We start from the raw sequence: 18,794 nt of genomic DNA, 5'->3' as shown, positions 1-18,794 counted from the left end.
TAAAAATCTGCAGGAATGAGAATCCCTACTTGAGGAATAAGTTTGGAAATAATGAAGGTTTTTCACTGGACAATGATTGATTAAATCTTTTCACTTAGTTTTTCACGGTGAGATTATTTGTTACATACCATCCAAAGTCTAATACTTTGTGCCATTCAATATAAGTCAAGGTCAGATTTTTTCAAGATGCCAATTTTTGATGTTGCTTTTCAAGGATGAAAGCATCAAGAACAACAACTTCTTACTCACCAGATTTTACTAAACATGTGTGGTCACTGATCCCTTCGGTTACCTTCTACAGTGAAATCCCAATGCGTTTGAAAGTTAATTTGTTGAATGTCGGCATTGATGACTAATTCAGCATTTATTGGCCATCTTTAATTGTCGATGAAGGTGATGATAAGCAGTTGTCTTGAAGAGTTGCAGTTCTTGGAGCATTATTGCTACACTGATAATGTTGTGGGGAGGGCATTCCAGAATATTCCAGCAACACTGAAAGAATGGTGATTTATTTCTAAATCAGGATGGTGTTTGGCTTGGAGGGGAACATTGGAAGTGGTGGTATTCCTTTGCATCTGCTGCCTTTTATCCTCAAGAATGTAATGGACCAGGCCAGATCCCTCAAAACGTTTCAAGAAAGCAGCCTGGGCCCTAAATTTTTTGCTTTTAAGCAAGTGTAAAGTAGATATTCCAGGAGAGAATCAGCTGATCGCACCACTTAGTTTCAAACAAAACGGAATTAATTGAGATTACTGAATAAAACATCAACAACAGAAACAGAATGCCGAATAACTTAATCTGTTGGGTTTTCAGAGAGATTATCCCAACTTAATGATGCTGTTCCAAGTACTTGCAATAATCTCCATGCTTGCAAACACCCCTTGGCACGAAAGGTAAAATCAAACACAGGATCTTACAAGATAGAAGTCGGAGAGAGAGCCTTGACCATCACCTGGGTCCAGCAGCTCTCTCCCATCTCTCTGCCCGCCCCCCCCCCACAACCCCCACCCCCACACACACACCCCTTTTTTAAAAAAAATCAGAAAAGCTGAGCTGGGAGTTCTGGCCACTCCCCTTTTCATTATAAACGTTTTTTTTAAACTTAAACCTTCTGCCTGAGTCAGTATCTGTAAGCTATTATTAAATTGGCCCTAAAACCCTTCAACCCCTGGACTTCTCAGAGCCTGTGTCATTTACGACCTCTGGGTGGGGTGGGGGAGAGAGGGAGGAATGCATAGCCAAGGACAGTCTAACCTTTAATCTTCTTTAAAGGAGCAGCTTTGTCACATGTGATAGGGGTGGCATGTTGGAAGGTGCTGTTGGAGGAGCCTTAGAGAATTATTGTAGTATAATTTGTAGGTGGTACACACTGCTGCCATTGTGTTTGGTGGGGACTTTAGAAGGTAGTAGACAAAGGGTGGTTTCACTGAATTTGTTCAATCAGATTTGCAGATTTTCATAGCCAGCACTAATCTTGGAGTCTTTTTGGGGACAGTTTTGTAGATCTGTCTGGCAAACCTTGTCATGCCATTCTTGATTTTAATTCTGACTTTTTGTTCATTCTTTGTGATCCAGCACATATAGTTCTTTTAGTTCTAAAAGGTATATGAAATTGAAAATTAATTATCCAAACACCTAGCATGTTGGTGTCACTGGCTGATGAACAGTAATTGTCCATCCCCAGTTGCCCTTGAGAAAGTTGTGGTAAGCTGACTTCTCAAACCACTGCAGTCCATGTATAGTAGGTTGACCCACAGTGCCTTTTTGATGGTATGCCAGGATTTTGACCCAGTGACAATGGAGGAATGGTGATGTATTTTGAACTCCAGTGGGAAATTGTAGGTACTGTTGTTTCCACGTAACTGCTGCCCTTCACTTTCTAGATGGAAGTGGTTAGCTAAGGATCTTGGGTGAAATTCTGCAGTGCGCCTTGTAGATAGTACACACTGTTGCTCCTGAGCATCAGTGGTGGAGGAGTGGATGCGTGTGGATGTGGTAGCAACCAAGTCGGCTGCTTTGTCCTGGATGGTGTCAAGTTCCTTGTTGGAGCTGCACCAATCCAGGCAAGTGGGGAGCATTCTATCACATGCCTGACTTGTGCCTTGTAGATGGTGGATAGGCTTTGGGGATTCAGGAGGTAGATTACTCATCTCCGTATTCCTAACCTCTGATCTGCTCTTGTAGTCACTGTCTTTTAATAATAAATCAGTTGAGTTTCTAGTCAATGGGAACCCACAGGAAGGTGATAGGGGGTTCAGTGATAATGCCATTGAATGTCAAGGGGTGCTGATTAGATGTCTGTCTCTTATTGTTGATGGTCATAGCCTGGCATTTATGTGGCATGAATGTTATTTGCCATTTGTCAGCCCAAGCCTGGATATCATCCAGGTCTTGTTGCATTTGAATGTGGAGTGCTTCAGTAATGGAGGAGTCATGAACTGTTGCTTAATGTTGTGGAATCATTGGTGAACATCCCCACTTCTGACCTTATGATGGAGGGAAGGTCATTGGTGAAGCAACTGAAGATGGTTGGGTCAAGGAGGCTGCCCTGAGGAACTACACAGAGATGTCCTGGACCTGCAATGATTGATATTCCACAACCATAAGCATCTTCCTACATGCCAGGTATGACTCCGACCGGAGGAGTATTTTCCCTCTGATACCCACTGATTGCAGTCGTCTTCTGGCTCCTTGATGCCACACTCAGTCAAAAGCAGCCTTGATGCCAAAGGCTGTCACTCATACCTCGCCTCTGAAATTCAGTTCTTTGCAGTCCATTTTTGAAATGGACTGCAATGAGGTCAGGAGCTGAGCGGCCCTAGCAGATCCCAAACTGGGAATCATTGAGCAGGATAGCACTGCTGATGGAATCTTTATTGTAGGTTGCTTAATTAAGTTTAGTGCTGTTATCAGGTTTTGTGTCAAATGGGCTTGGTGCATTTGGGGCTGAGTGCAGTACAGCATGGAAAAGCTACATTCAGCAATTGTCTGTATGTGGTTCAATTCTGTTAACTTCATTATTTGAATAATTACTTCCTAAAGTATGGATATTTGACCAGATGCTTCTTAACCATATGTTTCTTAATATAACGGGAGAGAATTGTTTTGATGTATGATTTGAAGCACAGCCAACCAATGAGTTGGCCCTTCTTTGTTTGAGAGGCTTTATTGCAACACCAAGAGAAAGGGATTTCAGAAAGAAAACATCTGTCAGTACTGAGTGAGGCACAATACATATGCAACAGATTTTGATGGCTTATAGTTTTATATCTTGGCTTTCCTACTGAGATAGCAATCTTTCTATTCTCTTCACACTGACATGTAATTTGAGGAAAACACGTCTATTTTTATACTAATTTTTGAAAAAAAGACTTCTGCATCAAGTTTCTTAGAATTCTGAGGCAATTGGACATGACTTTTTTGGCTGGATTTTCCATTACTGTGAAAGTTTCTCTGTTGTTTCCATAGTCAGATGTCAGTAAACCTCCAACGATGTTAACCACACTGGAAAAATACAGATTTATGAAAAGCTACTTGTAAAATTTATAGTCCGATCTGCAGCGCTGCAATCTTTAAAATGCAGTGTCATTTTCAATTGTCCTGTTTTTAAATTTCAAGAATGATCTAATGTTTGGTACAGGCATTAATCCTCATTCTGAGGGCAGCCCACAGGGTCAGTGCTCAAAGTGCCAGGGACCAGGGTTCAGTTCCAGCCTCAGTCAACTGCTCTCTTTCTCCCCTCCCGTGGTATTGCATTGTGGTACACCAACAGGGTCAGAACTTGTACAATTAATGGTAAGGCCTTAGATAATGGTGTGTACCAGAGAGACCTAAGGGTTCAGGCACATAAATATTTGGGGCACATATACATAGGGTAGTTAAAAAGGCATTTAGCACATTTTGCCTGCTCAGACCCTTGAGTATTGAGGTTGTACAGGACATTGAGGTCTCTTCTGGAGTACTGTGTCCAGTTCTGGTCACCCAGTTATAGGAGGAATGTTATTAAGCCAGAGAGGATTCAGAGGAGATTTATCAAGATGTTACGAGATATAGAACATAGAACAGTACAGCACAGAACAGGTCCTTCAGCCCACAATGTGCCGAGGGTGTATGCACCCTCAAATTTCTGTGACCATATGCATGTCCAGTAGTCTCTTAAATGTCCCCAATGACCTTGTTTCCACAACTGCTGCTGGCAACGCATTCCATACTCTCTCAACTCCTGTAAAGAACCCGCCTCTGACATCCCCTCTATACTTTCCTCCAACCAGCTTAAAACTATGACCCCTCGTGTTAGTCATTTCTGCCCTGGGAAATAGTCTCTAGCTATCGACTCTATCTATGCCTCTCATTATCTTGTATACCTCAATTTGCTCCCCTCTCCTCCTCCTTTTCTCCAATGAAAAATGTCAGAGCTCAGTCAACCTCTCTTCATAAGATAAGCCCTCCAGTCCAGGCAGCATCCTGGTAAACCTTCTCTGAACCCTCTCCAAAGCATCCGCATCTTTCCTATAATAGGGCGACCAGAACTGGACCCAGTATTCCAAGTGCAGTCTAACCAAAGTTTTATAGAGCTGCAACAAGATTTCATGACTCTTAAACTCAATCCCCCTGTTAATGAAAGTCAAAACACCATATGCTTTCTTAACAACCCTGTCCACTTGGGTGGCAATTTTAAAGAATCTGTGCACCTGCACCCCAAGATCCCTCTGTTACTCCACACTGCCAAGAATCCTATCCTGTGCTCAGCTTTCAAATTTGACCTTCCAAAATGCATCACCTCGCATTTATCCAGGTTGAACTCCATCTGCCACCTCTCAGCCCATCTCTGCATCCTGTCAATGTCCTCCTGCAGCCTACAACAGCCGTCTATACTGTCAACGACACCTCCAACCTTTGTGTCGTCTGCAAACTTCTGACCCATCCTTCAATCCCCTCATCCAAGTCATTAATAAAAATTACAAACAGTAGAGGCCCAAGGACAGAGCCCTGTGGAACACCGCTCACCACAGATTTCCAGACAGAATATTTTCCTTCTACTACCACTCGCTGTCTTCTGTTGGCCAGCCAATCCTGTATCCAGACAGCTAAGTTCCCCTGTATCCCATTCCTCCTGACCTATTGAATGAGCCTACAATGGGAAACCTTATCAAATGCCTTGCTGAAGTCCATATACACCACATCGACAGCTCGACCCTCATCAATCTTTCTAGTCACATCCTCAAAGAACTCTAAGGTTTGTGAGGCATGACCTACCCTTCCCAAAGCCGTGTTGACTGCAATTCATCAAGCCATGCTCTTCCAGATGGTCATAAATCCTATCCCTCAGTATCCTTTCTAACACCTTGCAGATGACAGACGTGAGACTTATTGGTCTGTAATTGCCGGGGATTTCCCTATTCCTTTTCTTGAAGAGCGGAATTACATTTGCCCCTCTCCAGTCCTCGGGTACGACTCCAGTGGAGAGCGAGGATGCAAAGATCTTTGCAAGTGGCGAATCAATCACATTTCTCATTTCCCAAAGCAGCCGAGGACACATCTGGTCCGGGCCTGGCGACTTGTCAATCTTAATGTTTGACAAAATTTTCAGCACACCAACTTCCTCTATCTCTATCCATTCCAGCATGCACACCTGCTCTTCAAAAGGTTTCATTCACTACAAAGTTTGTTTCTTTCGTAAAGCCGAGCAAAAAAACTCATTTAGGGCTTCCCCTACCTCCTCAGATTCCACACACAAATTCCCTATGCTATCCCTAATCGGCCCAACTCTTTCTTTGACCATTCTCTTATTCCTCACAGAAGTGTAAAATGCCTTTGTGTTCTCACTAATCTGTTCTGCCAAGCCTTTCTCGTGCTCCCTCCTGGCTCTCCTCAGACCATTTTTGAGCTCCTTCCTCGCCTGCCTGTAATCCTGTAGAGCTGAGCTTGACCCTAGCTTCCTCCACCTTTTTATGTAAGCTACCTTCTTCCTTTTGACGAGAAACTCCACCGCTCTCATCATCCAAGGTTCTTTTATCTTACCACTTCTTGCCTGTCTGAGGGGCATATTTATTCATCACTTGCAACAACTGTTCCTTAAACAGTCTCCACATGTCTATAGTGCCTTTACCATGGAATAATTGCTCCCAATCCATGCTTCCTCACTCATGTCTAATCGCATCATAGTTTCCTCTTCACCAATTAAATGTCCTCCCATTTTGCCTAATCCTCTCCTTCTCTGTAGCTATGTAGAATGTGAGGCAGTTGTGGTCACTATCGCCAAAATGCTCCCCCACCACAAGATCTGATACCTGCCCCGGCTCATTTCCGAGCACCAAGTCTAGACTGGCCTCTCCCCTCGTCGGCCTGTCAACATACTGAGTTAGGAAACCCTCCTGGACACACCTTACAAAAACAGCTCCATTCAAATCTTCTGCTCGAAGGACGTTCCAATCAATATTGGGAAAGTTAAAGTCACTCATTACAACAACCCTACATGTCCACACTTTTCCAAATCTGCCGATCTATGCTTTCTTCTATCTCCCTGTTGCTATTGGGGGGCCTGTAGTAAACCCCCTAATAAGGTGACTGCTCCCTTGCTGTTCCTAATTTCCACCCATACTGACTCGGTAGGCAGATCTTCCTCACCAATGGAAGCTTCTGTAACTGTGATACCCTCTCCTGATTAGCACTACACCCCCTCTTTCCACCTCCCTCCCCTCCAGCAGTATGGCTTGGAGTTAGTGAGTGAAGATATATGTTTTAGCACTCAGGTTAACGAATTTGAAATTGATTAATGGAAGCTGCAGCAGCTGAGCAGTTGGAAATTTAGCATGGCTCCATCCGGGATGAAGAAAGTTTTTTTTTTAAAAAAAAACTGCTGGTTAGTTGGGTTGGAAAGGAGTGAATTCTCACGGCTAGGGATGGAGTGAGAAAATGGGAGAAAATTTAGAAGCATTTTGCAACTGCCTAAAGTTTACAGGAGATTATCACAAGAGAATGAGGCACTAAAGTTTTGAAGAGTCAGAGTTGAGGACATCATTGCTTCAAGTGTTTAGTGCAGAGTATAGTTTAATTTTTTTTTTCTGGAGATTAAGACTGGATAGAACTTGAGAGAGCAGAGTTTATAATGGGTGAGGCTGAATGTTTTGCTCTGAATCCTGAGGGAAACTGGTGAGTGGAGGTCTAGAGTATGAGTGGGGCTTAGGCTGTACTTTTGTGGAAACATCCAGATTACAGATTGCTTTCAGTTTTATTTCTGGCAAACAGAATGTTGAGATTGAACATCAGGCAGATAGCCAGAAAATGTTTAGCCATTCGGGAACTGTGTAACTCCAACATGATGGATAAATGTTGATATTTGACATTGCAATTACAAATATTTTAGAGGTAGTTATGGTATAGTGTTAAGTTATTCAATTACAAATTAATGGAACATGAACATTGTAGCCTTTCAATAATATGTATATACAAACTGTTCACAAGAATGGAAAAACATAATAAAAGGCCATTCAGCCCATTGGATAAGTTGCACCATTCAGTAGGATAATGACTGACCTTGGCACATTCACATCTACCTTGGATGGAGAATTCCAAACATTCACAATCCTGTTTGAGTGGAGAAATTAAGTAATCCTTTTCATCTTTGTCCCCAAGCCAGAGAAACCAGTATCACCCCCTTTTGTAATCTTGGATATTTCAGTGAGATCTCCTTTTTTTTTCTAAATTCCAGAGAATATTGGCCTAGTTTACTCATGCTGTCACCCCAGGGAACAATCAAGTGAACTTGGTCTGTACTACCTCCAATCCAAGTAAATGCTTCTTTAAATATAACAATCAAAATTGCACATTGTATTCCAAGTGTGTTCTCCTCAAAGCCTCCTAATTGTAGTCAGATTTCCTATTTATAGTCATTCAGTAAAACAGAACTTGAGTATTTCTGAAAGGAAACTTTTTATTTTTGAAGGTTTTCATCATCCACTCATTACTCATCACTCATTCAGTATAAGTGTTGGTCTTAAAATAAGAAGAGAGTGCTGATTGGTTGGACAGTGGCAGGGCTTTGTAATGCAACAGTTAATAGTGATTGACAGTTAACTTCCAGGCTTTGTGTAAATTTAAATCAGGGAGAATTGACCAGTTTGGTCGTGGAAATTGCTTATTGATAGGTTTTTATTTAAGCAGCTTTCTCATATTAATCCACAGTTTTTTTTTAGAAAAAAAGATAAAAAGACATGGTTCTTGCTCGGGACAGTTACGTAAGGTGGTTTAGAAGGTGTGTAGGATGTTGCCTTCATTAATGCTGCCATAGAATGCAGCAGAATGGAGAGTATGCTGATACTATGTAAAACTGTTCAGGCTCCCACAGGAGGCCTGCATGCAGTTTTGGTCACCACATTTGCAGGGAGGATGTGATTGCACTCGAGAAGGTATGAAGAAGGTTTACCATGATGCTAACTGGGTTGGAGGTTCCAAGTTTTGAGGCAAGATGGATAGGCTGACCTGATAGAGGTGCTGAAAGTTTTTGAGAGGCATGTGTGAAGTGGAGAGGAAGGCATTTTTTTTTCCATTAAGTCAATAATTCCAGTCAAAAATTCAAGGTGAGAAGGAGCAGACTTAAGTTTTTTTTTGTTCAGCTAGAGGGTGGTGTGAGTTTGAACTCTGTCTAAAAGAGTGGCTGAGTCAGAAACTGACATAACAAAATTTTAAGTAATACTTAGGCAACCACAATGCAAGTGAATATCTGAGTGGCGCTGGAGCAAGGGCTGGAAAATGAGATTGGTGTGGTCAGAAACAAAAAGAATGCTGGAGAAACACAGCAGGCCTATGCAGAGAGAATTGGAGTTGACACTTCAAAAGTTCTGAACTTCATCAGTTTTGAAGAGACATGCCAAAATTTACCAGCTTAACAGTTGTCTCTGTGCAGATGCTGCCTGACCTGTGTTTCTCCAGTATTTTGTTTAAGTTTGAGCATCTGCAGTATTTTGTGTTTCCTTTAGTGTAGACAGACCTTTGGCAGGTAGGTCATTGAGTCCCTCCTCCGCCACCTCGTTGTCGTTGTGTAAATGCCTATGACCTTGTCCTTTCTCAGGGCACTCTGAGAGACTGAATCGAGAGTGAGCACCTTTATAGCCTTCCATGAGTGTGAGAGATAGATAGGGAGAAATGATCAGACTAGGAAATCATCATTCAGTAGTGTGCATTAAACCTGTTCCTAATTCAACATTTGATTAACGTTGTATTTTTGACTGACTGACTTACCATGTGAGACTTAGCGGAAAGCCACGCTGAAATCCAGGTGCTTTTGCTTACTTATTTAATCTTCAATAATCTTGGCTAATGTATCTTAGTTGTTAGAAATTGAGGTCAACTTTGCAGCATGTTTTGTATTTACCTGGTTAGGTATTGATTTTGGTGCTTGCTTTGGCCCACTGTTCCAATAGTGCAGTTTTAAAATTTAATATTGAAATAAGTTGTTGGGAAATGTCTAACTGATCTCAAAAATAACACTAGAGGCAAATGAGTACTTTACTACTCTCATAATGCCAATTGATTATCTATACACTGATTCATTTTCAGACCAAAATTTTCATCTTGGAATAACAAATAGAGTAAATGCAGCTAAGCTTGATAAATTTAAGGGCATATCTGATTGGGAAGAAAAGTTGAGTTTACACGAGATATGCATGCCTGTGTACGTTTGTGTTAAATACAATTTTAATGCAGACAAATGTACTGGTGCCTTTCACATTGGGAAACTCATGCAAGGAAGTGTACAACTGCAAAATTTGGATAAGCAATGAGTTTTGTATGTACAGCATTGAACACAAAAGGAAAGCATTTGCAGGTCTCTTGGCTTCAGTTGATGTATTGTCTCATTTAATGGGCACCTCATTGTTGTAAAGGGTGTTAGATTAGATTACTTAGTGTGGAAACAGGCCCTTCAGCCCAACAAGTCCACACCGACCCGCCGAAGCGCAACCCACCCATACCCCTACATTTACCCCTTACCTAACTCTACGGGCAATTTAGCAATTCACCTGACCCACACATCTTTGGACTGTGGGAGGAAACCGGAGCACCCAGAGGAAACCCACGCAGACACGGGAAGAACGTGCAAACTCCACACAGTCAGTCGCCTGAGGAATTGAACCCGGGTCTCTGGCGCTGTGAGGCAGCAGTGCTAACCACTGTGCCACCGTGCCGCCCAAACACCCATGGGTGTTATGACAGGCTATGGTAGAAAAGAATGCTTGAAGTTTAAGCTCACTGGAGTCAGATGTGAAGTCAATTGTGAAGATTCATGTCACTTAAAGAAAATGATTAATTATTTTTCAACATGGAAGAAAATTTGTTTCTACCGGTTGATAACAAGTGGGAAAATCCAGGACAGTCGTCTTGAATGAGGAGAAAGTTGCATGATTTCTGTTTGTTTATGACATCAGGTTATTAGAAAGTGGGATCCCTTATTTCAAAGCTATTGAGGCAGATGTTCACGATACTCAGAAGGGAATTGGCTAAATGTCCCAGAAATGAAAAATGTGAAAACGATTCATAACAATAAGATCAAAGCGGTAGCAATTTCTAACTAGTACAAATATGAAGGACAGAGTAATTGATTCATGGTCCTATTATTTCATGAAGATGTTGTTTCGTTGATTTGTATTTCATTACCACCCTTTTCAGAGAGAATGAAAATTGTGCTTCTGTTAACAAGCCGCATCATCTTCATCTTACAGTAATGACACTGCCTGGTTTCACAGATGATAGGAACTGTTGCTGATTTTCTATCACAGTGACTTGGTGTAACTTCAAGGATTCCTTTATTGAAATGTGGAAAACAGGTCATTAGTTTAACTACTGATATTGATTATAGTGCACCGTAATGTATTTTCTTGAATGTTTAAACTTGCAATAGAAACTGTATAAAATAGATGTAAATCTTAGCAACATCTTTAGTATAAGGGGGCTTTTCTAAGGCTTTTAATTCAAAACACAGAGGAAAAACATTGGTGTCAATGAAATTTCTGCAAGTATTTGCTAAAACACTATTGTTCCTTTTTTTTTCCAGCTCCAGTGATAAACCGGTTTACCCGACGAGTATCTGGTAGGAATACAATTTGTACATCTGATTCTTCTTAAGTAATATGAATAATGGGGGGAAAGATGACGTTTATATTGTAGAATTTAATTAACTTTGGCACTGTCTAATTGCAGTGTGGTATGCTTAAAGACAATTCTGTATTTCAGTGAATCAGTGGGCAATTACTTTATTTTACTCTGGAATTACATAGTACAACAGCATTTTACGTAGTTTGCAGCAGAATGGAGAATATGCTGATACTAAAGTATGCTAGCATTTAACAGCTGAGAACAATTCAAAATGCATGAAATACTGTATGGGCAACATTTTGGTAGTTAATTTCTGTGGGAAAATGTTTTGCGAAGGAAATGACTCTTAACTCTTGATTTTTATGTGAATGACTTGTACGTACGTAGCTTTATCAATTATCACTTGCAGCCTTACCCTTAGCAGAAAGCTATTCTATAAATAGATTTGACCATTTAAAAAGTTTGTGTGTTGGTTATATACTCAAAAGTGTAAGATATTTATATGCGTAGGATAGGGTTGATTTTAATCTTGATATTTTAGTTTCTTTTTACTTTCTAACAGGTGTGGAATAAATGCATAATCTACAAATAATGAAAGGGTTAAATTTGATTATTCCCAAGATGCTTTGGGATTGAATATATCAATACAATTTAGCTGACTGTTTCGCTTCTGCTGAAAGTGCAGGTTGTATGATATGTATCTATTGTTCTAGTGTTCTATTTTTGTGACTGCATTGTGAAATGCGATAGCTAAGGCAGTCCTCAAATAGGAAATGGGACTGTGAAGTTCAGGGTGATTAGTTATATATTTAAATGCTAAACAAGTTGGCAGCTGGTGCCTTTGAAGGAAATATCTCCTTTCTGGATGTTTTGTTCACTAACACTCGGCATGCCATAATGAGTCAGCAATGACTATTTGGAAGATCCTAGAAATGCCTTGAAGATATCCTTAACAGTTTGTTAGCTCAGTTGTCTGGCCAGCTGGTTTATGATGCAGAGTGATGCCAACAGTGGGGGTTAAATTCCCCCATCGTGAAGTTACCATGAAGGACTCTCCTTCTCAACCTTTTTTGACTCCAAGGAGCTAGCAGCCCTATGGTCCAATAGGACTACAGTGACTTTTGCAGTTTGGAAGAAGTCAAGGAAGTTGGCACAAAGCGAAGAGGACAAGCTTTGGATTGTCATTGTTCCTAGAACCACATCCTGTGTTTCGTCATCTGGGGATCTCTGCCAATTCAGCTTGCTACAAGAAATACTTGCAAATTTTGTATACCCTTCCTAAAATATGACCTTTTTTCCCCATTTTTCTAATTGAACCAATGAAGCTCTCAGTTTGGCAACTTTCTGAAATGGACAGATGAGGAGTGCCTCTGCTGGAACTAATAAGCAGCCTTCCAATTCTTAAAAAAAAAGTACACTTGTTTGCATTTCTTCCCCCAGAAACCTGTTGTGGTGTGTCCTGAGAAATTTTGTGATGACACTTTCATTGAAATACATTGTGTTTTCAGGAACCCAGTCAGCTGACGTTGGAATTTTAAAATCACTTTCACCCAGCCCTGGAGTGACAATTTAGAAACTGAAAATTATGGTAAATGGTGAAGTATTAAAAGAATTAGTTCATGTCAGTAAAAGCTTGCTGACAGTGTCCAATAAAGATGTCTTTGATGACATAGGCCCAACGGATTTCCTCCTTTTTTAAAGGCAAAGTGAAGTCTTCTTTTCCAGCCAGCAGTTGGGTGACAAATGAAGAGTTTGTGAGGCAGGCTGCCAACTCACCCTGGTGTCCTGCTTTCCTTCTGGAGGTCAAACAGCAATTCACTTTGGAGTTTTAAAATTGTATGTTTGTGTAATTCAACGAGGTCGGATTAACCCATCTTGGTGGAATGATTAGCAAGTCTTTAAGCTAACAGTGTAGTTTTACCTCCCACATCAGATTTTCCATTGCGAGGTGACAACTTAATGAAACGCATTAGGACTCCTTTAGTGTAGCGGTTCTAATGTTTTCCTTTGACTAGAGCTGGCTGGAGGCAGAGAGTACAGCTCCAAGACCTACCTTGTGCTAGTTTTAGCTGCAATGTCTATGTATTACGGGGGTTTCAGAAACTTCTAAAAATATGATCAGGTTATCCTGGCCAATTTGAATCCAGGAAAACTATCCATTTTTAAAGGAGATGGAATTCAAACCTGAAAATGTAGAAGACAATGCAGCTTTCTTCAGAACTTTTTTTTAACCCTCTGGCTGTGACACTGTTGAAAAGTAATCTTTGTTTTGACCAGGAGGAGTTGAGGCTCTAAACAGTTTTATTTGAACTGCTTGTTTTTAATCACTCTGGCAGCATGGGTGTCGCTGGCTAGCCAGCATTTATTAAGTTTGAAGGGGGTGCCGCCTTGAACCATTGCAGTTCACGTGTTGTAGATTGACCCACAATGCACTTAAGGAGCAAATTCCAGGATTTAGATTCAGTGACCGTGAAAGAACAGTGATAAATGTTCAAGTCAGGATGGGGAGTGGCTTGGAGGGGAACTTGCAGATGATGGCTGTAGGTACATGGAAACTTGTCCTTTGAGATGGAGTGGTTGTGGGTTTGGCAAGTGCTGTTTAAGGATCTTTGGTAAATTGCTGCAGTGCACCTTGTAGATGGTACACACTGCTGTTACTGAGCATGGGTGATGGAGGGAGTGTATGCTTGTGGATGTGATGTCAGTCAGGTGAGCTGCTTTATCCTGGATGGTATCAAGTTTCTTGAGTGGGACTGAAGCTTCACCCATCTAGCTAAATGGGGAGTATTCCATCACACTCCTGACTTGTGCATTTATAGGTTGATATATATAGGCTTTTGGGAGTCAGAACGGGAGTTACTTTCTGCAGAATTTCTATCCTCTAACCTGTTCTTGAAGACACTGTGGTGAGTCCAGTTGAATGTTTGGTCATTGGTAACCCCCAGGACGTTGTTAGTGAAGGATTTGGTGATGGTAACACCACTGAATGTCAAGGGGTGGTAGTTTGATTGTCTCTTATTAAAGATGGTCTCTGTGTGGCATGAATATTAATTCACTTGTCAGCTCAAGCCTGGATATTGTCCCGATCTTGTCACGTGAATATAGATTGCTGCAGTATCTGAGGAGTCATGAATGGTGCTAAATATTATACAGTCATTGGTGAACAGACTTCTGACCTTATGATGGAGGGAGGGTCCTAGAAGCAGCTGAAGATGGTTGATTCTGGGACACTACCTTGAGGAGCCTCTGGAGAGATGTCCTGGAGTTGAGATGACTGATGTCCGGTAATCAATCATTTTCTTTTATGCCAGTTATAATTCCAATGAGCGGAGAGTTTGTCCCCTGATACCATTTGTGGCATCAAGGAGTCCTAGCAAAACAGGAATCATTTGGTCAAATGTGGCTTTGATGTCAAGGGCTGTCACTGTCATCTCCCCTCTGGAATTCAGTTCTTTTCTCTATGCTTGAACCAAGGCTATAATGAGGTCAGGAGTTGAGTGGCTCGGATGGAACCCAAACTAGGCATCACTGAACAGGTGCTATTTCATAGCACTGATAGTGATACTGCCTGTGACTTGTCTGAAAGTATAAGTAATCAGTAAATTATGATAGAGCAATAATTGGCTGGGTTGGATTTTTTCTGCTTTTTTTCAGTACTGGATATACCTGGGCAATCTTTCTTGTTGGTTAAATGCCAGTGTTGTAACTATACTTGAACAGCTTGGCTTGGGGAGCAGGTTCTGGAGCACAAATGTACAGTATTATTGCCATAATGTTGTTAGGGCCTATAGCCTTTGTAGTATCCAGTGGCTCCAATGTTTCATGACATCATGTGGAGTGAATTGGATTGGCTGAAGACGAGTATCTAATGTTGGGCACCACTGGAGGAGGCTGAGGATGGATCATCCACTTGGTACTTCACATTGCTGCTGGCGTGTTCTTCGGCACGCTCCTTTGAACTAGGGTTGATTCCCTGGCTTGATAGTGATGTTTGAATGGGGAATATGCTCGGCTATGAGGTTGCAGACTGTGCTGGGGTACAATTCTGCTGCTGTTAATGGCCCGCAGCATCTCATGGATGCTTAGTCTTGAGTTGCTAGGTCTGTTCAAATCTGCCTAATTTAGCAGTGATTTGGTGCAACACAATATGATGCGGGACTTTGTCTCCACAAGGACTGTGCAGTGGTCACTCTTATTGATACTGTCATGGACAGCTTCATCTGCAGCTGGCAGATTGATAAAGATGTGGTCAAATACATTTTCTCCCATTGATTCCTTCACCACCTGCTACAAAGTCAGTCTAGGAGCTATGTCATTTAGGACCTGATCAGCGTTATTGCTGCCAATTAAACTTTGGATTTTGAAATCTCCCACCCAGAGTCTGTTTTGCACCCTCTGTACTTTCTCCACATGTTGTTCAACATAGAGTACTGTCCTTGCTCAGCTGATGAATCTGTATGTGATAATAAGTTGCCTTGCCCATGTTGAATCTGAACCAACAGTCTGACATTTATTTATGTACCAGACCACCACCACCACTTTCACTGGCTATATCATGTTCCACTGGCAAGGTAAACCCAGCAGATTTAGAAGCACAATGGTATACAATCGGGAGGGAGCGGCCTTAGGAGACCTCAATATTGATTCTGAACACGAGACTTCATGGGGCCACCTCTGCTGGGTCTGTCATACCAGTGGGACAGGACGTATCAGTGAGAGTGGTGGTGATATCTGGTACATAAATAATGTCAGACTGTTGGTTCAGATTCAACATGGGCAAGGCAACTTATGATCACATACAGATTCATCAGCTGAGCAAGGAGAAAGTGAGGACTGCAGATGCTGTAAAGTCAAAGTGTGGCGCTGGAAAAGCACAATAGACCAGCAGAAGGCTGGAAGAACATTGCAGGTCAGGCAGCATCTGAGGAGTGGGTGAGTTGACGTTTTGGGCATAAGCCATCCCTGATGAAGGGCTTGTGTCCGAAACGTCGACTCGCCTGCTCCTGAGATACTGCCTGACATGTTGTGCATTTCTAGCATGACACGTTTTGACTCTGTCAGGGATGTTGTCTGTCAGATGTGGTTCCATACGTTTGACTATATCAGGCTGTTGCTTTGCTAATCTCCGAGACAGCTCTCAATTTCAGTAGCAGTCCCCAGATGTTAGTGAGGAGGGCTTCACGGGGTCAAAGGACTATTTCTGCCATTTGTATATGCCAGGTATTCCATGTGGTTTCATTTCTTTGTTGAGACGTTATAGTGATTGATACCACTGAGAGGTATGCAAGGTCATTTCAGAGGGCAATTGAAAGTCAACCACACTGCTATAGGCCAGATTAGGTGAGGATGGCTGACTTTGGCAGATGGTGGTATAGTGGCACAGTAGTTAGTGTTGCAAGGAACTGGGTTTGCTGCCAGCTTTGGATTACTGTTTGTTTAGAGTTTGCATGTTCTTCTTGGGTATGCATGCATTTCTTCCCATTGTTTCAGTTTCCTCCTGCAATCCAAACTTGCAGATTGGCCATACGAAATCAGGTTTATGGGGATAGGATGGGTTGCATAGGATGCTTTTCGAGAGTTGATACAAACTTGAGAGGCTGAATGGTGTTTTTTTTTGCACTGTAGAGATTCCATGATTCCTGACCTGAAGGACATTAGTGAGCCCAAAGGATTTATCGGACAACTGGCAATGGCTTCATGGTCATCAGTCTGTTCTGAATTCCACATTTTTCTTATTTGCTGTCATGGATTGAACCCGGATGTTGAGTCACTGGGTATTGTCTACCCATTTCTGTGCCCAATTTCTGATTGGCTTCTTTTTTTTTTTGTAGATATTTTTATTGAAATTTAACATTTTTGCAAATTTACAAAAATAAACAAAACTCTCAAATACAAACATTGATGTACAATTAAATCATATATACAATAGTCATAATTTAACAAAGAAAAGAGAAAGAAAGTAAACAAAAAGAGAAAAAAAAGAAACGAAAAAAGAAAGGAAAAAAAAACTCAACTTTCTACTAATCTAACCTATAACTAACCAGAGTGTATACCTAAGTCTCTTACATGCTCGGAATGTGTAAACATCAAATATAATAAAACCCGTATTCGCGCAGGATTCCTCTCCCAAGGGGCCCCGGAGCAGCCCAGTCTGAAATCTTCACTAAATAAAAGCCCTTGTTAGGATAGCCGAAATATCTGCATTTATATAATTCAAAAAGGGCTGCCATATTTTATAAAATAATTCAGTCTTTCGGTGCACCATATTTGTGAGGAAGTCAAGGGGGATATATTCCATAATTAATCTGTGCCAATTTGAAAGTCCAGGGGGGCCCTCAGCCACCCAGTTCACCAAAATATTTTTCCTTGCACAGAAAGAGAGAATAGAAAATAGTCTCTTCCCGTGCATATCCAGAGATGAGAGGTTCGAAAAGCCCAAAAGGAGAGATACAGGGTCCACCCTAATTTCCGTTCCTAAAATTTCTGTCAGGGTATTTGCCACTTTAGTCCAGTATCTGTCTGTGGACTTGTCAGAAAATCCGCAATGTACAAGAGTACCCACCTCTATATTTTGCATTTGGGACACATTGGAGATGCTCCTGCCTTAAATTTTGCCAGTCGAGCCGGAGCTATATGGGCCCGATGAAGTATCTTTAGTTGGATAGCCGGAGTTCTGTTACAGATAGCAATTCTTCTAGCATTTTCCCAAATGTCATTCCACATATCCTCAGAGATTTCTAGTCCCAAGTCCTGCTCCCATGTTTTAAGCAGGTCATCCATGTCTCCTGAGATTCCATCATGTAGCAAATGGTATATAGTACTAACGGAGGATGCCCCCGCTGGTCGTAAGACATTACGTTCTCTGTCTGATTTATAAAGACTATCTATTAATGTAGTCTTCCTCTGTATATAATCTCGAACTTGGAAGTATCGAAAGAGATCCCCATTAGGTATTCCGAATTTCAGACGCAGCTGCTCAAAGGACATCAGGATCCCATCTTTAAATAGGTCCCCTAAGCATGAGATGCCCCTGGATCTCCAGTGTTTAAAGGTGGCATCTGTAATCCCTGGTTGAAATCCCCATGCGCCTACTATTGGTGCATGGGGGGATGTTTTATGTGAGTTACCCTCATTTTGCCGCATTATATTCCAGGCCTTGATTGTGTTTAATATTATGGGATTTTTACAGTGATCTGTAATGATTTTCCTCTTATCTGAAAATAAAAGGTTAATAAGTGGGTATTTTACTTGGGAGGCTTCGATATCCAGCCAAATTGATTGTGGATCAGATGAAACCCAATCAGCTATGTAACTTAGTAGGGAGCTTAACTGATATTTCCTAAAGTCTGGGAAGTCCAGTCCTCCCCTTGCCTGTGGAAGCTGTAGCTTCTTCAGCTTAATAAGGGGCCGTCTATGGTTCCAAATAAAGGAGCCCAACCAGCCATATAATTTACGTAGGGCTAGCCTTGGCAGCATCAGCGGGAGCATTCTCATAGGATATAAGAGACGGGGCAGAACATTCATTTTAATTAATGCTATTCTCCCTAGCCAGGAAGTCGGAAGGTCTCTCCATCGCTGGAGGTCCTGCCTTATCCTTTCCATTAATTGTACAAAATTAGCCCTATACAGCTGATCAAATACTGGCGTGATAAAAATACCTAAATATAAGAAGCCCTCCAGGGACCAACGGAAGGGAAAAGGGG

General features: G+C 41.6%; 1 protein-coding gene across 2 annotated transcripts in view; it reads left to right on the top strand.

Annotated features, from left to right (window-relative positions):
• Window positions 1-18,794, top strand: part of LOC132826747 (cAMP-dependent protein kinase type II-beta regulatory subunit) — a 122,666-nt gene that overhangs the window by 16,212 nt on the left and 87,660 nt on the right. For both annotated transcript variants that reach the window (XM_060842902.1, XM_060842901.1), the window contains one exon: window positions 11,051-11,086. In XM_060842902.1, coding sequence (XP_060698885.1) covers window positions 11,051-11,086 — 36 coding nt within the window. The remainder of the gene's footprint in view (window positions 1-11,050; window positions 11,087-18,794) is intronic.

The sequence above is a fragment of the Hemiscyllium ocellatum genome, chromosome 23 (assembly GCF_020745735.1).
Source record: "Hemiscyllium ocellatum isolate sHemOce1 chromosome 23, sHemOce1.pat.X.cur, whole genome shotgun sequence".
Lineage (NCBI taxonomy): Eukaryota > Metazoa > Chordata > Chondrichthyes > Orectolobiformes > Hemiscylliidae > Hemiscyllium > Hemiscyllium ocellatum.
Note: the sequence above shows the minus strand (reverse complement) of the source record. Positions and strands in the feature narration are given on the sequence as shown.